Source organism: Pteropus medius, unplaced genomic scaffold (genome assembly GCF_902729225.1).
Source record: "Pteropus medius unplaced genomic scaffold, Ma_sr-lr_union100, whole genome shotgun sequence".
In the NCBI taxonomy this organism is placed as follows: domain Eukaryota; kingdom Metazoa; phylum Chordata; class Mammalia; order Chiroptera; family Pteropodidae; genus Pteropus; species Pteropus medius.
The window spans coordinates 37,010,678-37,037,830 of record NW_024354875.1 but is presented as its reverse complement, the minus strand read 5'-3'; the positions used below and the strand labels follow the sequence as shown (position 1 = coordinate 37,037,830).

The 27,153-nt window shown below is 36.2% G+C and overlaps 1 protein-coding gene across 7 annotated transcripts in view; it reads right to left on the bottom strand.

Moving 5' to 3' along the window:
- OSBPL6 (oxysterol binding protein like 6) overlaps positions 1-27,153 on the bottom strand; it is a 181,122-nt gene that overhangs the window by 67,896 nt on the left and 86,073 nt on the right. For 6 of the 7 annotated variants that reach the window (XM_039855937.1, XM_039855940.1, XM_039855943.1 and 3 more), the window contains exons 3-4: positions 26,497-26,687; positions 8,225-8,438 (exon numbers count right to left, since the gene is read on the bottom strand). In XM_039855937.1, coding sequence (XP_039711871.1) covers positions 8,225-8,326 — 102 coding nt within the window. In that variant the 5' untranslated portion in view covers positions 8,327-8,438; positions 26,497-26,687. The remainder of the gene's footprint in view (positions 1-8,224; positions 8,439-26,496; positions 26,688-27,153) is intronic. The other variant, XM_039855938.1, reaches the window with a different exon arrangement.

Genomic DNA, 27,153 nt, shown 5'->3' with positions numbered 1-27,153 from the left:
TGTATGAGTGTCTAGTTCCCTGAAACTTCCCTAACACTGGCTATTATCATTATCATAAAATCAGCTCTTAATTAGGATTTGAGGTCAAGAAGTCTGGTACTTTAAAGTATACTATATGCACTAGGCTTTCCTTTCTTTACTTTTGTGACAGTATTTTACTTATGGCCTATGAGAGAGAGTTACAGTGGATACTGAACAAAGGGAGGGTAAATTTTTCTATTTGTCCAAGTTGAAAATCAAATAAAGCACTTTTGTAGACTTATGGTCCTTCGGGATAATGTTTTTATAGTCTAATGAAACACCTCAAAATGTATTCTGTAAGAGCAATGCTTTCCAAACCTAGCTGAATAACAGCCTCCTGGGGGGGGGTCTTCCGTAAATGACAGATTCTCAGACCTCCCCAAAGACCTATCCATTGAGGGCCTCTGGGATTCACTAACAGATGACACTGTGGCTCTCTCTGTTTGGTGTTAGGCCTAAGAATCGGACAGGCAGTGTTAGTCTTGGGTCTCACAGATGAATTTGCTGCTATAAAAATGCTATCCCAAAGCAGCCAGTTCAAGGTAATAAGAGATAACTTTTTCAGTGAGAAACTACGGCAGGCCTAGAGAATAAAAGGGTTCTCACGAACATTCCAGGGAAAACAGCAGATTCTTTCTCAAACAATGTCAAGCTCTAAATCACTCGTGGATAATGAGCGTCTGAGTGCCAGGTGGCAAATTTCTCTCCAGTTGTCTGAATTTCAGCACACTGGACATGGACTGAACACATACTATAAACACCAAGTTGGGACAGCAAGAAGTCTGGGGCTGCTCATTTCCTTTCATAGAAAAGGCTAATCAGAATATTCCGTAAACAAACAAATGATCAAAACTTCTCATTCAAAGGCAAGAGACATGTAGTGAAAATACGGAAAGTTCAAAAAAGCACAAAGAACATAAAGTTCACCTTTGATACAAGTATTTTATGATAAAAACTATTAACATTTTGGTCTATGTACCATTTGGTCTATTGTTTCCCAGGCCAATGAGGATGTGAAAAATCACTATTATTGCTGAGGGGAAAAATGAGGATGGAATACATAACTCAAAAATAACTGACAAAAAGTTCACTTAGAAGTGTACAGGAGGCACTTCTCTTGGGCATTTAGCTTTTGAAGACTTACAACAGAATGTAGTGAATGGCTAAGAACAGGGGCTCCAGAATCAGGCTTCCACAGAGCAAACCCTGTCTTAATTGTTCATTAGCTGTGGCCAAGATATATCACCATTTCATGCAAGAGTTTAGTTCTCTGAAAAAGGTGATGACAGTTCCAGCCTTCCATAATGAGAAATTAGCTCATGAAAAATTAGCTGTTGTTGTTGTTGATATATTAATTTATTCACAAACTTTGCCTAATGTTTAGATATTTCAGAACAACCAATTTACAAAATGCATTTAAATCACAAAAGTTGGTCATAGTGTGAGTTTTTTAAGCAAATATTATTTTCCCGTTGACATTGGCCCTAAGTCCTAAAACTTAGATTCCACGGATTAGTGAAATCTCCAAAAAGCTAAATTGGATGAAAATCAAGAATTTAAATATACCTAGTACCGAGGGGTTTATTCACCAGCATCACTCCAATGAGGACAGTGCAGATTTTCATATCGGGTTAGTATTTCTCTCTGAATGGAGAGTTGGGCACCAGGGTCATCCTACAAATCCCCAGATCCACTGAATTCTACACAGAGCTAAGAAGTTTTCTAGTCAGATACTGGCAGATTTCAAGCTACAGTCCTCCTCATTGATAAGACTGGAGATGATTTAAACTGGAAGTTAGGTATTAAATTAAGAACGTTTGAATTTTTTTCTCCAAAGATTAGAAGATTTCTGTTTGGGGTAACACTATTTTTCACAACTCAAAGATGGAAATAGGTTTCATATTCAGAAGACAGAGACACTGTATTTCGAAGCAGTAATTTGGTTATTTCATGTAACAAAGCTATTTGAAGAAGATGCTTCAGAGTTTTAACTAGAAGAGACATGTTCCAATTCAGTTCATGATACACTGGGGGGATATTTTTATCAGCCTGTTTGTCCAATAACATTTGTTATGAAAACTCTATTCATAAAGTACAGACATTGATGAGGACTCTTTTTACTTTCTAGTTTTCTAGGTATAAAAATAATGACAGCTGCACATATAGCAGATGTAGCTGATGTCAGAACTGGGTCGTTATGGTACCAGTTCATGGTTAAATGACTTTTACTGAATCTCTGCTGGGGACAACCTTCACATGTCATTGGTGGACATTAACCAAATGGTCCACGGTTGGTTTTGAAATATATTGCTGTTCATAATACTTAGGAAACATTTTTAGATATCCGTGTAACTGAAATCTTCCATTAGTTGTTAAAGACTGACCACGATATTGAATTTTATTTTATAAAAACTAGCAAGAAGATTAACTATCAGCCTCTTATGACTTATTCATAATATAATTTTTCCTTAAAAAAATTCTTTATTTTATGATCTCTGAGCTTCAGCAAACTTTCACTCATTATACAAAATGGATGGTATTGTTTGTTCTTTGATTTTTCATTAAACGAAGATTGACTCATTTAAGCATTTATAACGTCTCTAACCCAATAGAGCTATAATAATTCGCTCTAATAACAGACACTATCACCAGGTAATTATGCATTCCAAATTTTAAGTTCTTAGAGCAACAGTCTCTGATTTTCTGTGACTTGATAATGATACAAATAAAAATAATCGATAGCTCCAATAGGGGCCAACTTTTAAAAATGTAGATCTTTGGGCCTGATCTCAGAACTATTGAAACTATCTCTACAAGGTGGTCTCAGTCCTTCATACTGTAAAAAATTCTCTGAAATATGTAGATGGGTAAGTATCAAAACAAACGAAATCCAGTCAGCTGATTATATACTTAGCCTATTATATAATGTTAACATGAAATAAGTACTATAAGAGATTGGGAAACTATAACCCGTTTTAAATAAAGAGTTACCTCCCAACCTCACCAATATTTGTAACATCCATGCAGAATGCTCTCAACACTCTGCTTTTGACTGATTATCACGTCCTTCATAAGCCGCAAGCCGTTTATTCTACCACAGAAGCACTGTCAGCAGCAAGCCAAAGGTCTGTGCTGTCCTAGCTCCCCTCTACACGTCTGGACCAACTCTCTCCTACTCTCAAATCCACTCTTCTTGGGAGACTCAAAACTCTCAACTATATATACTACTTTCTCTCCTTGTCATTTTCTCCTAACCTCATGATTATCCCCCTTCACAGCTACCAAGGCCTCTGGAGCCTGGTTCACAATCTTCCTCTCCATGCCACCTCTTCATGCATTTGTTCACTCAAACCTATTCTGAGCTATACCGTATGCAAGGCGCTATGTGAGATGCCAGGGATACATTATTGAACAAAATAAAACCTCTGTTTGCAGGGAGCTTGCATTTTAGTGATAGGGAATAGAGGAAGGGGACACAGATATAAACGGATAAATATGTAGCCTGACAGGTGGTAGTTAATGCTCTGAAGACAAATAAAACCAGGCTAAGTGGACAGTGAGTGATAAGGATATTCATGGGAAGGCAGAGAAGGCTATCTGAAAAGAGTACATTTGGAGAATTAATCAAGTATGTATGCAAACCTGAGGATGCCTGGAGGAAAAGCAAGCTAGGCTGAGGGAGCCGAAAATGCAAAGGCCCTGAGGTGGGGGTACACTTGGCACATCTGAGGAAAATGGAGAAAACTAAGTGAAGTGTACATGATATGTGATGAGACCAGACAGGTAGGCCGATCCAGGTGATGAATGACCTTGCAGACAACGGTCAGCAATTCATATACTGTTTGGAGAGAGATGGGAAACCACTGGAGGGCTTGGAGCAGAGGAGCAGCTTGATCTGACTTAGGTTTTGATCAGATCACTCTGACGACTCTGTAAAAAATTACCTGTATGTGGGGTAAGGGTAGAAGCAGGGAGACCACTTAGAAGACTATGGCCATAGCCTGCATGAGAAATGACGATGGCTCAGACCAGGGTGAAGGGGGATAAGGTTGTCAGCAGCAGTCAGATTCTAGGTACATCCTGAAGGGAGATCCAACAAGATTTGCTGAGGGTTTGGAAGAGTCAAGGATGACACCTGGTGAAGCTTTTGGCCTTACTAAATGACAGAGTTGCTATTTGCTATTTCCTAAGATAGGAAGGGGAAGGAGTAGATTTGAGAGGGAAATTAGGAGTTCAGTTTGGGACATGTTAAGTCAGAGATGTCTACTTAACATCCAAGTGGAGATCACCCTTGGTCATTTAAATATTAAATGGTTGGCTTCACATACCCGATCAGGGTTGGCAAATACAAATGCTTTCAGGGGCCAGGCAGGAAACAAAAATAAGTACTGAAATGTAATAAGAAGAGGTAGGGACTGTGGCTGATGAGGGAGTAAAGGCTCCACCTTGAGCCCAGTCTACTGTTGCCATTTGGAATGTGGGCCCAGTGCTCCTACAACTTCCAGTATCTTCAAAGAGAAGACTTTGGAATTTTAACAACCAAACCTTAGGAAAATAATTTCCACAATCTACCAAATTCTAGAAGTGCCCAGTTAAAATTCTAACTGCAGGATTTATTGGTGTACACTGCAAAAAAGATTATGTTTAGCATTTTTCTAACTTACATGACAATAAAATCCTCTCCTCATGCAACATCTCAAGGGACAAGCTTTCCTTGGTACATATTTTGGGAAATGTTTTATGCATAAGTCCTAGATGTCTAATCAACTTCTTTATTTCTTTTTTGGAAATTCTGAAAATTTCTTGCAGCTTATGAGTCATAGTTGATTACACACACACACACACACACACACACGCACGCACACGCACATGCACACACACACAGAGGGAATTTTGTTAGATGTTTTAACATCCACTATCAGACTTGATCGAAACATAAATGGAGCATTTACGAGTCTTCAAACTTGTTAAATACTAAGTGGAATCTTGACCTTGTCATTGGTGAAGAAATACTTGAGTGAAATCACAGGGGCACCGAATCACTTAATTTCCCAACTCTTCTCATTCCTTCACCGGTTGCACTGCATAATTTAGTGACAGGAAGGACAGCCAGTTACTACTATGCACTTGACAGACATTCTTTGTTTTATTTATCTATGAGGAAGGAAGAAGGGAGAGGACAAATAAATCTGGAATGGAAAATCTAATAAAAAGGAAAGACAAATATTATTACGAGTCTTTAAAAATAATCTCTAGAATATGTTAAAATATTTGAGGGGCAAGGCCTGTCTCTGAAGAATCAGAGAGCATCATCTGTGTAAAAGAACTCACAATACAGCGGAAGAGATAAGTACATAAGATAAACAATATAAAAATGTCAAATATTGTCAAATATGTTATATAAAAGTTCAGAGAAGGGACAGGGCAATGTGGGTTTGAGTGACCAGTGACATTGTCACATGAGCTTGTCCTTGAAGCATAGATAGGTATAAAGTCAACAGCAGGGTGGTGGGAATTCCACTCAGGAAACAAGTAAGGAAATACCAAGTAAGGAAGTCTGGACTTAATTGTGTAGGTAACCAAGAGTCTTTGAAAGCTTCTGAGCATGAATCTGCCATATTAAGGAAATTCTATCTTGTGAGGTCATAGGGGAGATGGTGAGGCAAGAGCAGGATCCCGGGTTGAGGTGATGAGAGTCTGGACTAGGGAGCGGACAGTAGGAATAGAAAGAAATTACGATATTGTGGAGGAAATAATCAATAGGACTCATTAACCTAGTGAATAGGAAAAAAATAAAAGAAAAAGGAATGACTGTTCCTGGGTCAATAACAGAAAAATTATCCTGACTGCAAACTGGTTTATACATATTGATTGAAGGTAACAGTGTTACATCTAGGTAGAAATGCCCAATTAATTAGTGACCTAGGACTAGAACCTGGAAATGACAGGCAAATAACGTGCATTAAGGTACCACTGTATTCTCAAGAATATGCTTGATCCTTTACCTATACGATCAATTTAGGAGAGAAATAAGGATGGACTTTGCAACTTGGCACCACCTGCACAGATGTCCGTCAAATCAGGAGAGTGGTAACATTCAATGAAGCCTAATTTATCACACTTTCTTTCTCTATATCCCTTTACTATGAGAACAGTCATTACACAAAAATAGATGCATGTAAACAACACCACTTCATATCATGTCATAGGATCACTCAAAATTTCTGATTTCCATAAGTTAATAGAAGATTTAGGAAGTGATTGAGATAAGGAAGGAAAAACAGAACGATAACTGTTCTCTATTCTTCTTTCCCTTGAGGGAAATGAACAGACACAAAACAGGAGGCAGGAAGGAACCAAAGGAGAAAGTATTTGGGCGAGTTTCCACCTGCTAAGAAATACAGGAATGAAAGCAAACTCTCTCCTTAATGGATAATAACTATTTGAACAGTGTCTCTTAGTTTTCTAGAATTCATGATCAGTTTAGGAACATGTTATTTTATTCCCATCACAAAACTTCTGATTCACAAGCCAGCTAGGAGTCACATAGTCTACCTTCCGAATCCCCCAGGCAGGCTAGGGTCTCAATTTTTCGGTTTTGCATGCTGACCCTGGAGCTCAGGTGCAACAGGCAGATCAGCAGTGCATGACAGATGTTTCTACAGCAGTCATCAGTCTTTTCCATTTGCCACAATTCTCCAGGGTGAGCTGGGTCGATCCCTTCCTTCCCATCAGCTGCCAGGAAGGTCATGTTGCTTAAAATGTCTCTCCATTTAAATGCCCAGGGCAAGAGAAAAATGAAGAAGCCATAACAAGGAAGGGCAGAGGGGCAGGTAGAGGGTAGACTAAAATTGCACACTTAGAAAGCATCATCTCAGTATACAGTAGTTATTTGATATAGTTATGTTTTCATTCACGGTGCTCTTTATTTTATTCTACAAATACAATACAATAAAGATTATAACTGTGTGTAATCACAGATTTAGTTAATGGTATAATTGCTTCTAATGAACAGGTCATAGATGTCCTTTTTGAACTCTACAACAAAAGAAACCAATGCCAAAAATTCCCCAAGACCCATATTAGAAATATCTGCCTTAGAATCTGTGAAAAATAGACACATAAAGAATCATTGATTTTTACAGATTCCCCTAGAATCTATTGCTAGAAATGAGAGACAGAGTGCTGGGAGGGTTTGCAGACCGAGGTTTCTGTAAAAAATACTCACAGGAGTGAGTATTTAGAAGAATGAATTCACATCTGGTACTGGCTGTCTCAAGACCTGAGTCTATACTATGGACTACTGAATAAGTGATGTTCATATTTCTTGAAACCAGGCAATATACTTTGAAAACATAAAAAAAGGGAGAGAAAAAACCCTTGCAAGAATGTGCACTTATTGAATGTCTCCCCTAAAGGAAAGTTTTTATGAAAAATTAACATCACTTGCTTATTGTGAATTTCCAGTTACACAACAAAACTCCTATCATAAAATAATGTTATAATGGCAAATAGTAATACTGAGAAAAGTGCTAGACAAAACAAGCACGTGTTTTGACAAGGAAGAAAATCCATACGACTAATCTCCACACAACCCTAGCTATAGCATAGCCACTGAAGTAGTAACCAATTAACTCTGTAAGCAAAAATAATTTACAGAATTGGCTCAATGGTATAATTAAGCAACAATAACTTATATCCTCTATTGACTTGAAACATTGTCTGAGTTCTCACTGCCTTTATTCCCAGATACTACAATTTTATTCATAACCTAATTGCTGAATGCTATCGGAGTCTATGAAACAGCAAACAGAAGTTAGTGCTTCGCAGACAAGTGAGAGACTTGTAGGACGAAAATTTTGCAAGTTCAGATTCCTCTCTACCTCTGAAAATGAAGAGAGAAAGAGCAGAATATTCCAGTTCCAGAAGCTGGCTCCTGCTTCCAAGTGTAGACAGTGAGGCAAACCCTCTAGGGCTTCCCCTAGACACCCTTCCTGTGGTCTACACTCTGAAAGAGGATCCTAAATGGCCAAAGCAAGAACAGGATCTTTATGACATCGCCAGGCAGATCTACAGAAATTAGTGAATTTTCCTGTGGAATAAAAATCTTCACAACAAAATTTCAGAATTGGCCATTCCATCATATCCTAATGGGATTGCATTTGCATAAAATAACAGAAGCCATTTTGTACTCTTCTCTTACCTGTCTACTGTCCCTTTGGGAGGATGTCAAAGAGGAGGCACTTCTATGGGTTGGAGTAGAAGTCTTATGAGCAGGGGATATGCCCTTCTCGTCTGAACTCATAGCTGCAGTTACAGTCTAGTTGTATGCACTTAAGACCATCCCAATTGTATCAAATTTAGACAAAGAAGTAGATGAGTTTTCAGCTTCAGTCCATTTCATAAACCAGGTCTGACTAGAAAAGAGAAGACAAATATTGAGGGTGTCGGAAACACTTAAAGCAAAACTAACAAACAAATAAAAACTCATGTCAATAATTTAAAAAACAAATTAAGAATTATTGCATTTAGGAAAAAATACTAAAGCATTAGTGAGAGGAAGAACTCTGACACATTAGGAAATAATATTTCTTCCTCTAGATCTTACAGTGGAGGCTAAAGTGTTAATATGTAACAGACGTCTGTCAACAAAGAAAATGGAAAGAAATCATATGCTAAAGTCATATTCTTCCCTTCTCTTTGTTTTAAAGCAGATTACAGTGCTATGTTCTGGACCCCCATACCAAAGTACAATAGTTTTTTCTGAAATTTAATTTCCCCTGCCCAATGGATTATAATAAGAGCTCAGTCCATGCTTGTCTTCAGTTTAGTTCAGCCATGTCATGTACATGATGGTTAAATCCAACGCAAGGCAATCAGTCACAAAAGGCAAAAGGGTTCATGCTTTTTGTGCATCGTGTGATCCAGCATTTAGGAGGGATCAAAGAACACATATATCCATGGTTATTCACACCTCAAGACTATAGCACACCTACATATGACTCCCAATGCACCAACCAATAGGCTTGCGAGCATCTACAGATTGACAGGCAGGTCCCAGAACTGGGGTAACGCTTGGAGCTGCTTCACTTATCCACAGCCAAGAGCCACTTCATCTTTCACTTGTAGCCACATAAGGAATGTCTACATTTTAAATACTAGGGATAAAAACTTGTACCTGAGAGAAGCGTTGTTCAGTTGGCAATATAGGTTGCTAAAAATTTTCTTTTTAAAAAAGGTAAGCATGATAGTGTAAGATGAAAAGCTTACATATCAATCTGTGACCCAAAAGATTGACCACTAAAGTGAACTACAACCTTTTCTAGGAAGATAGAAGGATTTACAGTCCCCATTGTAAGGCTAATACTCCTTGAAGGAAGCATGAAACACTTGGGCAAGTACTTTAGCACAGGTGGGAAGAGAAAGCTGCTGGAGATGCACAGACATCAACCTCTGGGCCAAAGGAAAGTGAGACCCGCACTTCAGTCCAGAGGGAGAGACAATCGATCAAAAACTCAAAACTAAATGAATGAATGAATGAATGAATGAAAACGAAGCTGCATGGGGTATTATGAGGATGCATGGAAAGGGAACTAACTGGGCCTGGAGGTCAGAGGTACCCTTAAGCAAGTGGTTTGAGCTGAGATCTGAAGGATAAGTAGGAGTTAACCAGATGCCTGGGTATCCAGCATGGCTTGATCAAGGAATTAGTGCTGACCAACAGGATCAGAGCACAGAGAAACAAAGAGTGATATAAGGGTCAAAGAAAAGCAGAGGCCTGGCCTTGCATGGCCTTGTTAGCCATGTTCAGCATTTTGATTTTTATTTTAAGCGTAAGAAGCCATAAAGGGGTGTGATATAACCAGATTTATATGTTCAAAAGGCTACTTTGGCAGTCATGAGGAGAACCAAATTAGGGAAGTAAAGATGAGGGGAGCCAATTCAGTAAGCAAGAGATAATAGACTAGAGAGGTGGTAGAAAACTTAGCACCTCGTCCTGTCAGTTGTGACAGGATATGGAGGAGGAGGAAAAGGCAGGGTTGAGGATGACTCCTAGGTTTCTGGCATTCTGAACAAGGGCTGGCCAAGGGAAATCCAGGACTGACAGAAAGTCATGAGAATGGTTTTAGACATGTTCTCTTTGAGGTATGAATGAGGCTTTTAAATGGAGACAAACATTTGGAACGGTGGGTGGGAGCTCAGAGAAGTTTAGGCTGGACACAAATGTTTAACAGATTATGCTAATGACACAAATATATCGAGTGATTTAAGTATTGATCATGTAACTCTGCACCTAAAAGTAAATTAAATTTTATACAAGCCTATATAAAATCTGTAACATTATGTTAACAGATTATGTGACCCTAAATATATTAATCAGGATTTTAATGGTCACTTGGTTATAGAGAATATTTGAAAGAACAATGCCAATAATTAAAAAGCAAATTATTATAAATTGGGAAAAGTGGACCTTCTAGTGAATAAAAATTGTCATCCTTTCTTAAGATTTCAACTTCATTGCCACTGTAGGAAAAATAAAAGCTACTTATTGCCAAAACTAGGAAGCTTTTTCTTGCAACAAAACTAGTTTTGGAGCCAAGAGAAATATAAAGAGCTGTAGAACTCTGTGGTTGGCTCAGGATGAGGTTTCATTTATTTAGTATTGGCAAAAGGTAGTAGTAAGCCAACACTTGTTAGATAATCACCTAATCCTTTTGTTTTATGAAAGCAGTCTAACAAGTGTGAGTAAAATTTCTCAAACCAAGCTCTGGTGCCAGCAAACAGAAAGCAAGAACACTGCTCAGGTCCTTAATTTGAAGTACTTTGCTTTCTGGTCCAAGATGTTTTCACAAGTAGATGCTGACATCTGAGCTGAAAGTATGGAAGTTCTGTGATGTGCTCAAGTGCCCCCACGGGATGAGGTTGAGACGACCAAACTCATTAAACCATTATCCATTTGTCAGTAAATTCAATCCAAGCTACATCAAGGGCCAACATTTCCTCTGTTGTTCTCTTTTTTTCCTTAACCACATCCAACTGCACTTTCCTGATTAACACCAATGCTAACATCTTGGTGTATGTTTGAATTTAAAATGACATTTTCAAAGTAATTTGTCTATGATGAAAGCAACATTTTGACTGAATTACAATTATGAATATCTGGAATAATATCAAGGATGAAGAGAAGGTGATTGAGAGAGTTTAATTTATTCTAAGAATCATTTTTGAGGCTATTGTTGTTTCTATTAATTTTTGTGGTTTTTCTTTAACAAAAAAGATTTCAGGTACCTAATATAAGGTTAAGATGACCTTTAAAGATCATTCCAACCTAATTATTAATGAAGTGTTGATCACTTGCTCCATTTCGAAATGCATTACAAAAGTAAGTTTAAACTCTCCCAGTAGGTTGCACCTCCTTATTCTTTACTCCTACAGTATAAGAATGACTGTGACTTAAAAAAATAATAATAATAAAATTAAAAAATTTCATTTCTATCAAAGCACATTTTCAGAAATTGCCTAAACAAAATTCTACACCCAAAAAGACCATAGATTTTAAAGTCAACACCAGCATAATTTTCATACTCAATGAGAAAAGCATTGTGGCTAAAGATAATAGCAATATGAAGGATGAACATCTAATTTTCCTGCCTCATTCTTCCTTCCTATCAATGGGATCACTACAATTGTTCCTAAGTGCTATGACATTTGCATTTACACGGGGGGACCTCAAGTTCAAATACATGACCCAGAGACCTGACAAAAGCAAAGGTGGCAGGGAAGACTTCTAGAACTCACTGTTTCACAGGCATCATAACTCGATTTTTTGTGTGTGTGAAACATAAGTTATTTATTTAACCAAAATGACAACAAACTATTTAAAAGACAAATATAGAAAGTTACATAGTTGCAAGCAAAATTCTAGTTTTTTAATATATTTTTTTCTTGAAAAAAAAATTTTTTTTTTAATGGTGACATGAGTTAACGAAATCCAGTAAGTTTCAAGTATGTAATTCAAAAGTAAGGCATATATGTATTGCATGGGCATCATAACTTGTATGTGTATGTGTTCAGAAAAACATTGGAAACTGGAAGCTACTTAGCCTGGGTTAAGTTGTGATATGGTAACACAGTCCCCTAATCTCAAGGGCTTATATGAAAGGTTTATTTTTCATTCATTTACATGTCCTTTGGAGGTCAGCTGCAACCCTCTGTATCCTCTTCATCCAGGCTGAAGAAGCAACCCTCATGTGAAGAAGGAAAAGAGCTATGGCAGTTGTCACTTTCACTCACCTTTTTTTTTGCCAAAGCAAGTCATATGGCCAAATTGAGGTCAATGATGCATGAAAGTATAATTTTCCCAGAGGGCGAGGCAGTCAATACTAGGGCACAACAATATAACCTACTATATTTACCATAAAAAAAAAAAAGATTAAAAGTATGGATAAAAATATTTAAAATGACTCTTAGTTCATCACCTAGTAATAACGACATTGACATTTTGATTTTACTTTAATCAAAGTAGGAGAAGGATGTCCATGTTATCTGCAATATGCTTTCTTCAATCAATATGATATTATGAACAAAGAAACTTTAATATCACCACCCTTAATGCTACCTAAAAGGCCACCATACAGATATACCACAATACATTTAAGCATTCTTCTATTGGGAGATTTAGGTTGAAACAATGAGATTCATCATGGAAGAGTTTATAGTAACTGTATATTTACTTTTGATTATTAGAAAAATGACCCTCTGTTGCTTTTAATACTTTTCTGCTTTATGCGATATTGCCTACTCTCTTTTCTCTTTGCAAGTGATTAAGGAAATCTGTCCATCCTTTTACATTAAAACTTTGTATATCATTTTGTATTATGTGTTCCTCTAGTAATGATCATATTGAGTTGTTTTTTAAAAAATCTAATTTTAGTGAAGTTTTCTCATTTCCATTTAATGTTATAACTAATAGTTGGCCTTACTCCTGCCATATAATACTTTTTATTTTTGGTTCATCTTTGTTTCCTTTAATGCTTTATGGCTTTTTAAAAAATAATCTGCTTTTTCTTATAATACTGATTTTTATAAGGTTTTAACTGACTTTTATATTTGCCATTAATTTGAAAGATACAACTTCCCTTTTAAAATTCTATTCCGATTTCCTTTTAACTTTCTTTTAAATCATGCTGGAACCTACAATCTCTAAGTGACTCAATCAGGAGTAAAATGGCATCTTTCAAGTCTTCCCCTGGAAAATAAGGACTATACCTTCACCCCAAATCAAAATATTCTCCTCCCAGGCCTCTTGTCAACCTTGATGATTTAATATGGAGTTGCAGAGAATTACACTCGGGATTCTGGGGCACTAGAGAGGAGCTGATACCACTTTTCAAGCCAGGGCCAACCAGGATCTCAAGGCATGAGGACACACTGTAAGAAAAGCAAAGCCTTTTCTGCCGGTTCTCAAGATCTTCCTTCTCTGCAAGTGCAGCTGAGGTTTATCATAATCGGGAGCTGGCTCAATCAGGATTTTCCTCAATTTGGAATATAGCCTTCATAAAACTGAGTCTAACTCCCCATAATTTTGACACTAGATTCTTTTTTAAGTTAGTGTTTGGGTTATTGATGGTTTGTCTTTTTCAATATTTGCGTGACTATTTATAGAGAATTAGAAGGAGCCACATTAGATAATCCTAGACCCAAGCCATCTGGGGCAGGTCATTCCTATCAATTGATCTTATCAATGCAAATGTCATTGTACAGCTGGGTGGAATAAATTAGTTTCCCAAGATTATCACCAGAGCAATAAATGATTATTGTCATTATATATTGTGCTCATTACATTGTCATTATATATTAAAGTCTTTTTTTCCTTAAAGAGAAAGGGTAGGCAATCTTTTTTATTTCCAAGGTCATTAACTCATAGGTGAGAAAAAGAAAATCAAGGACTGATTTGAAGAAGACTTCTAGGAAAGATGGCAGTGTAAGATCTAATAAACATATTCTTAGAAAATTACTAAAAAGCAGGGACTAAAAGGATTTTAAAAAATAATACTAAACTAGGGACTAGTGGCCACCATATGCCACAAAACGTAAGGAATCACTTTACTCAGGGACCAAGCCAGGATGTACGTAGTATGACTCTCCTCTTCAAGACAGTGAAGTGGTGTTACAAGAAGAAAATCTGGCAAACTTCAGTTCTTCCAAACTGAAGAGGCAAGGGGCAAGATGCACAGGAAAAAGGCTCACGACAAATTAAACAGCTTTTTGATGCCAAAAAGGCATAGCAAGTACACGCCCCGTTTTGCCTTTTGCTGCCTTCCCGTCTTGGCTTTCCAAGAGCATCATGGATGTGTCCCAACGCACCCCCAGGCTGGCTTCTGGTGCAGTCATTTATAAAAATTAAAGAGTAGAAAAGTATACAAAGAAAGAAGTTCTCTGAGATTGACCAAAATTCTAATCCCTCCCCACTCTCCTAAGGCCCTTTACTAAATAAAGGAATAAGACAAGCCTGCATTCTCCATCATCAAGCCCTCCAGGGTGACTTTTAAGAGGAGAATTTAAATGTTAACAAAATAAACATGAAGGGAGCCAAGGATAATTGGCACAAATAATCTTTTGAAAAAGAGCGATCTCATACCAAAAAGAAAAAAAAAAAAGTAAAAGAAAAAAATAGTGTGTGTGTATAAAGCACTATGAAAAATTATCCCTCCAAAAGAAGAAAAAATCCTTTTGTGCACAGGATAGAGAGAGGGCTTATTTGGAATGTTAATCCTAGCAAAAGAGGTAGTTTTAGAGCACAAGTGCTTTACATGTTTCCAATTTTTTCAATGGAGTCTTCAAATAAGAGATAAGTCAGTCTCGGATGCAATGGAAACTGGCACAGGTAAAAAATTAAGGAAACAATGATATCAGAACTTAAATGCAGTAATTAAAATGATATTAAAGAAGCACAGAATGATTCTGCAGAAAAAAATCTAGTCAGTACATAGATTATAAAGATAAAATTGAAGAAATCATCTTACAAACAGAAAAAAGAGCAAAAAAAGCTAACCTCCATAGTTTTAACTCGTGTCATCATCTACTTGTAAAATGGTGTGAAATTTAAAACATATCAACTGTTTATTTCTGGAATTTTCTATTTAATATTTTCGGATGCAGTTTACCACAGAAAGCAAAAGTGCAGATAAAGAGGGACTACTGTGCGTATTTTATTTAAAAAAGAACATAAAGAAGAAAGATATGGGTGTTCTAAACACTAACACTTAGTCTCGTGGCCTTTAAAATTACAATAATGAGACAATATAATTATGTATTCTGCAATTCAAGTGATATGTGGAGAAATCACTTCTCGTTGTACAAATTACATAAAACTATGTGAAAGGCCTGATTTGAAATAGGGAGAAATAGTTCCTTACTATACTTTAGACATTTATATTTCACTTCCCTTAGGTCACATTGCCTCTGGTTTTGAACCCAAACTTTCTTCAATAATTTAAGAATTAATTGTTCTACTTATTTATTTGTAACTTTTCATATGGAAGTTTCCCTTAAAGTCAGCTTAAATCAGCCATTTTCCAATCTCTATTAAATTATAATGTGATAATGTCTTTATTTGAAAACTATAATTTGAGCCGATATATTTTCTATTTAGGACATAGGCCCCAAGAACTAATAATTACATATATTTTCCAATCTAGTTTTAATTTTATACATGGCATGAACTTTATAGTCCAGGAATATGGTCCAGCTTTCTCCTCCTATTTCAGGTTTTGTTGGTTTGTGGACATTTTGCATAGAATTGTTCTCAGAACTGAGTCTTCAAAAAATCGTTATCAGAAAGAGAGTAGGGAATACTTCCTATCCTAACCAAACTACCACTTCAACTATTTCCACACACAATCCTTTTTCCTTCTTCTCCGGACTTCTGCTAATTTTATAATTAACAAAACATAGATGGCCTTTCAAAATATTATCAAGTAAAAAATAGCACATCAAAATATTATTTGAGGTCAGAGTCCTAAAAAGAGATCACCGCCTTCTTCTTAGCTTACTCTATCATGTCAGGGAAAAAAATACTTATGAAAATAGCAGGCTTTTTTCTATGTGCCAGTCTTAGATGTCACACACTTGCCATCCATTCTCAGTAACTCTCTTGTAATTCACAGGGTACAGATGAAGATAGTAGGGCTTAGGAAGTCCATTAAATCTACCTGACATCAAAGCCTACTCAACAAATTCTCTCACTACGTTTTACCCTTGATTTACTAATCAACAAATAAACTAAGTAAAGAATTAGGTTTTTAGAGTATGGTACATTACCGATAGCATACAATACAGATTTACAGAGGTTTTTATTCACATCCAGAAATGATATGAAAAGTGTTGGATATACATGCATTATATTTTCCTAGGGAGATAATCACATTATCAAAATGCATCCTTGTGAGTTTATATTTCTAAAATTATTATTACGGGTACAGGTTAAAAATAACCCATGAGTATAAAAGCTGTACAACATATTTAATATAATGATATCAAAGAACATTTGATTTTAATGGGAGTATGTACTATGGATTCTTGACAAGGTCATTTAGATACTATCACTCAATAATTTTACCAGTGCTTATTTTCTAAGATTTGTCAGCCATATTATTATTCATCATTTGGTTTCTGACCCTTGCTAACATGTTTTGAAGAGGAAGCTTTGGTAATGTCATAATTCATAATTTAACAGAAAAAATAATATTAGTAAATTGGTTCCCATGGCTGCTAATAGGTACTGATTGTCAACAGAGTACAAGGAGTTTTGGGCAACAACAGGAAATACCAAAAAATTTTGCCTCTGCTTTGTAACCTTAAATAACAATTTATAAATCCACATTGAGTGTGTGTAAACTCTTACTGGGGTACCAATTAACCTGATTAGCAGCACATGTCCTCTAGAGCAATTCCCTATCAAAATAACAGTTTCTGTACTGAGTTGAGGTATGTTGAAGAATTGGCTAAAGCGGACAAAATGGCTTAGGTTAAAAATGTTCCTGAACTACCCTATTACATAGCTGCTGGAAATGTAAAATTGTGTAACTACTATTGAAAATGGTATGGAGGTTTCTCAAGAAATTAAAAATAGAATTACCATATGATCCCATAATTCTAATTCTGATTATTTACCCAAACGAACTGAAAGCAGGGATTTGACCAGATATTTGTATACCCAAATTTATAGCAGCATTATTTATAAGAGTCAAAAGGTGGAAGCAACCCAAGTGTCCATCAACAGATAAAAGGATAAACAAAATGTGGTATATTTATACAATGGAATATTATTCATCCTTAAAAAGTATGGAACTTCTGATACATAGTACAACAAGAATGAACCATGGAGACATTATGCTAAGTGAAAAGCCAGACAAAAAAAGACAAGTATCATATGATTCTACTTATATTAAGTACCTAAAGTAGTCAAATTTACAGAGACAGAGAGCAGAAGGGTGGTTGCCAGGGTCCATGAGAAGGGAAAGCAGAGTTAATGTTGAATGGGTATAGAATTTCAGTTTAAAAGAGAAAAAAATTCCGGACATGGAAGGTAAATTGTCTTAATCCATTCAGTGGTTATAACAAAATACCACAGAATGGGTGGCGTATAAACAACAACCATTTATTTCTCATAGTTCTGAGGGCTGGGAAATCCCGGATCATGGCACCAGCAGATTCAGTGTCTGGTAAGGACCCTGCTTCTTGGTTCTTAGATAGCCATCTGGTTGCTGCATCCTCACATGATGGAAGGGGGCAAGGGATATCTCTGAAGTCTCTTTTATAAGGACACTAATCCCATTCCTGAGGGCTCCACCCTCATGACCTAATCACCTTCCAAAGGCCTCACCTCGTAACACATCACCTTGGGGTTCAGGATTTCGACATGTGAGCTTTGAGAGGACACAGACATTGAGACCATAGTGGTGATGGTTACAGAACAAAGTGAATGTATTAAATGCTGCTGAACTACACACTTAAAAATGGTTAAAATAGCAAACTTTATGTATATTTTATAACAATAAAAAAGTTCCTATATAATCAGTTATAATGACTTTTATAACATGTGAGGATTGATATTATATTATTTTGTGCTTAGGTTTCATTTTTAGAAAATCTTTCCTATTATACAGAATTGTCACTATCTCTGTATTACTTCTATACTTATGCATACATATATTATTGAACAAACACTACATCATAGTTTTTTTATTGAGTTGGTATGATCTTTGAGGGTGAGGACTGATGTCACTTTCATTACTGTAATGTCATGGGCCACAAAAACCACTCGGATGGTTTGCTGGTCTTATCATTTTAGTTAAGTCTAAAGTCCTCCATCTTATCCATTAAAAACAGTTGATTGTGCTCAGAAGCTGCCTATAGATAATAATCCTTATGTCAATTCTTTGATTTTACTGCATTTGCCCAAAGATAATTCAAAATAATCTAAATGATTTGCATATTGTAGTTCCCTATCTGTTCAGTAAGTAGTCAGCTGGAGAGAAAACTATACAAAGTTCAACACTCCCAAGAGACTACCTCTTGATCGTCCTAAAAAAAACTCGCCAAGCTGCTAATGGTACTCTAGAGGCCTGGGGCATTACTGGGTTCTCCCTCCTGCTGAGCTGTATATTAGGAATAGAAATAGAGGCAGCGGCATAATTATTTCAAAATAGCACTGATGGGTTGTCCTGGCTTCACGGAATTACTGCACCTGCCACCTACCTAATTTAGTAGCCATTATCTACCTAGTCACAGATAATTCATGGTCAGGAACCTCAAGCAGAATTTTTTTAAATGTCATCTCTCCAGAACAGTAATTTTTATGCAGACCTTCACCCACATACCAGGGTACCCATAATTCTACTTGCCTTGGGCATTCAGCACAAGTATTGGTTTTTAATTATGCTCATTCATTGTTACAGGAGGAAAGGAACAATTGACAGTAACTAAGGATCTACTGCCAAGCCCCCGGCTCTTCAACCTTGTAAACTCATTTAGCTGGGGTGTGGTCATTTTTGCACACTCTAGTGGTGAACTGGAGTCAGTTTGCACCAGCTCAGAAGACGACTGTGTGCATCTCTCCCTAGCTCGACCCTCAGAGAATCCTCCTGGGAATCTGAAATTGGCCATGGTGGGAGTATGTATGCCATGCAAATCAGTACTTGAGTCGATTTTTAAACATTTACCATTATTCCACTGCATATGTCCTTTGATGTTTTTCCTATTCTTTTCCTTTACTAAAAAATACCATGGATTGCTTGGGTTTGAAACCAGTCTCAACTCTTCCATTTCCTAGCTATGAAACATTAGGCAATTTACTTAATCTCTCCGTGCCTCAGTCTTCTCATCTATAAATCAGGGATAATATCTACTTCATGGAGCTGTGAGAAGTAAATGCAATAATCTGTATAAAATGCTTACTATTATTATACTTTCTCTTCTGAGCCCCTCCTCCAAATGACTCTGTGAGGAGTAACAGACCAAAAGAAACACTGTGTGCCCACAGGAGCATCACCTTCCTCCATGAGTGGGTTCAGGACACTTAAGTCTCAGGAGTACCGATTCTGAGACTGATTTTATTAAAAGCCCCTATGAGAAAGGTTTGCTAATTTTCCATCAAAAGATAAAGAGAATTTAAGGGGGAGGGGGAATGCATACTTTAACAAAAATCCACAAAATAGAAACTAATGTACTGGTTTATGTTTTTAAATAGATTTTGTGGCCTATCCTTATTAAAAATACAGTCTACATATAAATAAAGAATCATGAAATAACATACTGATTAAGATTATTTTAGTGTCAAAATACTTGAGATATTGATATAAAGTGAAGGAATAGGAATTCTGAGGGCTTGACAAATCATATTTGAGGTCCAGAATTCTTGGTACATTATAATTAGAGAAAAAGTGGATGTCAAAAAGCTTGAACTTGAGCCTTCCTTTTTCAGATCACATGACTTTGTGTCTCATGGTCATTACTTCCTTAGTGCAAGAAAGATATTTCTGTACCTAACTTATTTCATGGGATTTTTGTGGAAATGGAGAAAGAAAAAATTGCTTTAATACAGGCATATTGGAATAAAGATAGAAGACTGAATACAGAATCTATTTAACTCCAAAACACCACTGAAATCCACCAAAAACAATAGTAAAGAGACTTAAAAAAAAAAAAACCTTTTAGAGCTGTGAGAATAGCAGACAACAGCAACCAGTTTCTTACTGGAAACCAGTTGAGAGTGGTAAAAAGACATCTTGGTCATTAGTGACTCCTGTCACAAAGGTGATAAGTGGAAGTTTAAAGAATTCAAAGAAAGATTTAAAATGTCACTTGATATTGAATTGGGATGAAAAAAGGTACTTTCCCCCAAACCCTAAATTTAGGAAATACCTGCTAATTGTTTGCTATAGAGTTCTAAAAGGTAATCCCAGAATCAACTGGTCATCTGGGAATTTATTCCAAATGGAAATTTTAGCTCACCTACTAATGAACCCACAACTCTCAGGGTGGGGCCCAGCACTTTGTTTTAACAAGCCTGACAATGGGCAGTAGTTGTAGAGGATTGCCAACTGGGTCCTGTTCACTTATCTATGATGCCAGCATTTTAAAAGTTCCATTAAAAAAAATTGTTAATTTCCACCTGAAGGATAACGTCCTAAATAATCCAAGAGTATTTTAAGAAAATAAAAAAATTTAAAAATAAAAAAGGAAAAATGTAAACAAACTCTATTTGTAAGTTTTGTTAAATTTCTAAAATTTGTCAAAGTAAAATGAAGTATTAAAAAATGGCAAAATTTGTCCAAAAATGATTAATGGGATTAACATCTAAAGTCAAGAGTATTTGAGTGATAAGTTCTTAACATCCACCGTTTCTCCCTGCAGTCCTTTCCTGGAAGGAAGTTGGGCTTCTTCATCTTTGCCAGATCTAAGCAACAATTGTACTTGATTTGGTATAAAGTTTGGTATTTCTTCACAAGCTTTCTTTTAAATGTTTTATTTTGGAATAACTTTAGATTTACAGAAAAGTTATAAATATACTATAGAGAGTTCACCATATATCCTTCACCCAGGACTTCCTCCAGTTTTCAGAAGCTGACAAAATAAGAGATTTTATTCTTAAAGTTTAACTATGTATAGTGCCAGTTGAAAAACATTATATATTTTGAAATTAATTCAAATGCCAAGTTTGTAGTTATTGTTCAAATAAACTGTACAATACTTTCAAATTTAGTATTCCAGACATGAAAATTTAGTCAGCAGATCATCTTTCAGTTCTCAGCTCATGTCCCCTACAAACAGGCACATACTCTATCACTTTCTAGCACAATATTCTTTTTGTTTCCTTCACAGCATTTATCTCACTCAGTAGTTGCATTATTTGTTTATAATAATGTAAACAAATGGGCCCAGAATAGTGCCTGGTACATACTGAGTAGGTACTCAATAGACTTCACTGGATGAAAGAATGAATGAATGAATGATGACTGAATGAATAAATGAATGCCTACATGAATGAGGAACCCTTTAGATATAGTAGGGGTAATATGAGACACGTGATAAAAAAACACATCTATTTACATTGTCGTTATTTCTGAAATTTCAAACTTTTAAAAGTCTACCACCAGCCATACACAGTTGACATTTTGGTAAGACTGGTGCTAGTCTAACATCTTTGTAATCACTCCTTAGTGGGACAAAGTTTAGAATTATTATTCCTGATATATCCTTGATCTCTGAAAGCCAAACCTGTCCAAATGGATCTCTATGTTGGTCACTGCACATAGTACTTCCCAGCATTATTCATTTGATATGAAAAGTCAATAAAGTAAAAATTTAAACTCCCTCAAAGTTAGACTATTTAAAGTATTAATCATCTTTGCATATGTAGAAACATTTCAAAAAAACTCACAAATACTGGATTACAATCTTATGGTAGTTTGGGAATGAGATACTTTGGAAAGACAGGCAAAAAATTTGACAGACTAAAAAGGGAATGAAGCAGCCCTTCTTTCTTCCCATTGCTTAATACTTCGCTCTATGGTCAAAGAATTTCTTGGTTTCAGGGAAAAGAAAAGAAGAATAGACAGATGACTCGAAGGACGGGAAGGAAGAAGGGAGGGGAAAGGGAAGGGGAAGGGAAGAGGAACGAAAGGGAAAGACTGCCTATTTCCATATTCTCTATAAACACAGTTCACAGAGGGTCAAATGTTATAAAATATGTCTCAAAGTACTTGATCACTTGACTAACCAAGGGAAAAGAAAGTCCAAAATAAGCAACCATAAAATATCTGTTTGTCAAATAAAATGAAGCAAGAAGACAAAAAACACTGGGGTACTTGCAGGCTATTTCATTTAGAGCAGTTATCTTTCTTCTGTTTCTGGACCTATATTGCTATAAAAGGTAGACACTAATAAATGCATTCAATGCAGCACAAAGTGATCCATCTAAAGATAACAATAATCCCACTGTCACTTCTGGAATACCTCCTGTTTATGACGTAATGAGTTGCAAATAACAAATTATCTGGGGAACTGAAGTCTTAATAGATTGACTCTCACTGCCAAGAAACAAAATCACATTAACACTAAAAATGTTCTTAAGGGAAAAATTCATCTTCAGACCTCATGCATAAATTTTGAAAGCAGCAAAAATAATGATAATAATAAAAGGTAAATACACCTACATTTTTTCTCCACATAAAAATAAAACAATTAGTAGTATTAATGCCAAGTTATTCATCTGAAACCATTTTGTGTACTTAAAGGATAAAGCAAATAAGTTCTGTAATATTATTTTGAATCAAGATTTTCAGTGTAAGAGAAAAGAGATACAAATATAAATCAAATAATATTAAAACTCCATCAAATTAACTTGGAAAAATCAGTATGAATTCATAATTTTTTAAATTTTTAAATATATATTTTTTTCTACTTTGTCCCCTGAAAAAGTCTGGAAACACTGCCAACCAGTAAGAATGAGCACCCCAAATGCCCAAGCTATAGTTTCTAAATTCCATTTTCTACTAAAAGGAATCAGAGCTTCTTGGAATGGCTGACTCTTAGACTGGAATATGAAATAAACAAGAAGAGCTTAGGGCATCCCATTGTATCACAGAGTAGGGTCAAAAAAATTAATGGGATTGGGTGCTTCTGGGAAGTTCTGTACCTTGATCTGGGTGCTGATTATATAGGAATGTGATTCACTTATGACAGGTTATCTTTTCTGTATGTATATTCAGGAGCCAGTTTGAAAGGGTTCCCAGTAAACGAAGGTTTTAGTAAACATCTAGGAAAAAAATCACTGCAACAAATTAAAACTTGATATTTTAAAAAAGCCATGAATTTACAATAATACTCAAGAAAAAGAGGAACTCTTCCCCTAAAAAAAAAAAAAAACAATAAAAAAAAACCCAAAGAAACATCTTTGATCACTTTTTGAAGAAACTGAAGCACCAACTTGACACTGTCTATTCAAAGGGAAGTGGTAAGCACTAACCTTATCTTTCCTGTATAAACTGCGTTTTGGTCACCAAATATTAGTTACAAAGAATTCCAGCTAATAAATATAGAATGAATGATAGGATGGGGCAGGGAGAGGGTGAGGAGAAACCACCATTTTCACAATACCTAATGAAATAATATATTCGGGCTATGATTATAGATGGATAAAATTATTAGATGAAAAGAACTGACAGGGGAACTCACAATAGAGGGTTCAGGATTACTCTCTGACACTATTGTTCAATTTTAGTATCATTAAAAGTGGGGCAAACAGACCACATATGTCCCCTGAGGCAAACAGCATCACAGAAGCAGAATTCTTGCCAAAAAGGTAGACTCTGAATTCAATCAAGCCTTTAGATCTAATTTCTAGTTCCTAGAAATTTGGGTGACAGAGAAAAAGGTTAAAATACAACAATTGGCCAAACCCAGCATGTAGAATACTCTATTGCCCAAGTGGCTAAGTTTTTTCAACAAGTAAATGACTTAAAATTCTAGATAAAAGAGACTTAAGAGGCTCAATAATCGAACTTTGGCTCTGATGCAAATAAATCTATACTGTAAAAGGATAATTTTGAGAAATTTGATAGAGGAATTTGAATATGGAGTGAGTAGAAAATAATATCAGAGAATTATTCACATTGTTAGGTGTGACAAGAGCATGGTTTTGTAGGAAAATGTGCATATGAAGAGATACATACTGAAGCATTATGGTGGATATGACTTAATGTCTACTTCTAACAACTTTAGAACAAAAGCAGAAAGGGATAATGAATCTGAGTGTGTTCATATGGGAGTCCACTATACTATCTCCTTTACTTTTGTGTAAATTTGAAGTTTTTCTAAATAAAAGTTATTTTTAAAATAGAAAAAAACAAAAATATGACAAAAAACGAAATAAATCTTAAGAAACAAACACTTCCCTCTTCCCTAGTTCTTCGGTATGAAACCCCTGACATGAACAATATTCTCCCTTTTTTCACCTCTTCATTTCTACTGTTACTAGATATGTATTTAACATACAATTTATTTTTCAAAGCAGGTCTAAATCTTTCCGATATTTAGGTGACCCATTTTTCTAACACTTCACCTTCCAGACTGAGAAAGATAATGTTTAGGGGAGAGCTGGTCTAGTGCACAGCTTATCACTGGACAGATTCTTTCCTGGTCCCTTGTTCTCATTCTTTTCAACTGGACAAGAAGGAAAACTCTTTCCTGGAAGGAAGAGCTGGCTGGCTATGGGCCTGCTCCCTCCCCCTTGGCCCCTTCAGCTCTTCAGAATCAGGTGCCTCTTGAACAGAAGAGACAACCTTCAACCTGAGAGACAGAAAAGGAAGGAAAACCAAGGAGAATAAAAGGAGCAGGTAAAATAGTATTCACATTGCCAGTTTTTGCTGGATATTCTCTCTCCATCTCCACTCACTGAGGGAGATGTCTCATGATCCTTGAAATAGATAAAAGGGAGTAAATATCAGCTTCCTTGCCATGCCCGGGCTCAGTACTTTCTTCTCTTCCAGGTTTTGCCGAACCATGTTATACCTGCTGACTGGTTAACTGATTTACTGAGTTTACCTTGTTCACTATATTTCCACCTGTTTAATATGTCAATAATGTCTTCCAAGCACTCACTACTTTGGTTCCATTTTTTTCTGTCTTATTTATCCTTTCCTCAGGGAGTTAAGAGAAATGAAATGTGAGGCTGATAATAGGAACTCCAAGAAAAAGGGATAAAGGGGCTTTCTAAAAGCATTTCTGAGTAAACATTCCTACGACAAAAGTAGAGTAAAAATAAACACATTTCATTAAGGAAATGAGATGCCGATCAACTGCCTTTTCCTTTTAAAGATGAGTTTAATTCCTTTCTCATATAGTCAAGCCACAACTCAGCAAATGCGTGGAAACAAATTTCCAGTTATTTTGTTTCCATGAATTTAAACCTGACAGTCAAAAGGACTCACATACATTTCATCTTTGCGTGTGATCTAGTATCAGGAGATCCTAGGCAATACTGATCTAAGAGAATCCATAAAGTAGAGCAAAGTAATGCCACCAGGACAGTAAACTACCTAAAAAATACATCTAATCCAGTTGACCTTTCTTGTTTGCTTCGACATTAAAAATCTGCTTAAGTAACAGGCACTACCCATTTGAAGTTAAATGGATTGTTGGGATAAGAATCACTGTTTTGGGATCAGTTCAGCTTCCCCTATTTGTAAACTATAACCTAATGACATACATGTACATTAGTTTAGCTAATGCAGACAGAGAAGTGCTATGCCCATAAGGATCCTACGATTTGGAATGTTTTCATGACTAAAGCTCTTTGTTACTATAGCAAAGTTTGATTCAGTATCAAGTTAACAGGAAAATTACTGTAATTAGTTTGGTTCCCAATAATATATAGTGATCAAAGATGGGGAAAGAGAGATTTTATGACTAACTACAACCCATTATGTTTGAAGGTACATCTGATTCTGATGGTGAGATTTATCAATGTCAAAAGTTCTGCGCATATAGACGGCACAGCATATTGCTCTCTGAATCACTCTTGTGTCCAGAATGAGTAAGGGCTACAGAGTGAACTCTAAATCCCTACAGGTGTCATTCAAAAAGGAGCAAATTTAGGGAATCAGTTTTACCTCCCTGGGACCAAAACAGTCACATCTGGCAACAGAATCCTTAGGTTAGGTTAAGACATATCACACTCTGAAATAACAACCTCAAAGTCTGGAAAGAATGATCCAGACCTATTAGATTTCCAAACTAAGAACAATGGACCATCTGATTTTGGAAAACTCTTCCTTCTGCATATGCAAGTCAGCTTAATTTCAGAAAGCCAGCATTCTCTAAGCCTACACATTTTATATAAAATGTGTTATTAAGCCCTGCCTAATCTTACTCTACTTTCGATTTTAAGCTGGCATTCTCCTGACTCACCTTGTAACTGGGAATCAGTCTTCCAGGTTGGCTTTAAGGTAAGAGCTGTTTGAAGTGGCTTATCTTCAGATGCCTGTAGCTGTTTTTCTGGGAACTCAGTTTGTCTATTGACCCTGCTGGGCTTATCTGGTAAATTACAGGCGTGGCTCCTTGATTTCTTTCTCTTGCTGTTGTGCAGCAAGGGGCAGAAACTGAAAAAGAAAGATTACAATCATATATAGCACATCTCCACAGAACTATCAAGAACCTCTCAGGGGGACTGCCTATGGCCAATCAGAAAATTCCTTCCAATTTATCTTTTGAGGAGAAAGTTCAGAAGGGATGGTGTCTCAGCTTTTTACCTCCTTTGCTCAATCTTAAAGATGCAACCACCGAGCTCCTCTGCAATGAGCAACATTCATCATTTACATCTCACCCAGCGTTTGGAGTAAGAAAACTCTCAATTTATACAACAAAAACATTCTAAAAGGGGCAAAGTATATTTTCCAGAAACACATTTGACCCTCCAATTAAATGTAAACCTCAGTTTTTAAAAACAGTAAGTATGAAGCAGTTTCATCACATATGCACATTAATGTACAATAGCAGTGCCCTGATAAAGACCCTTTAATTGTGTCTAATTTGCTTTAATAGAGTAGAATTACTGCGAAATTCTTA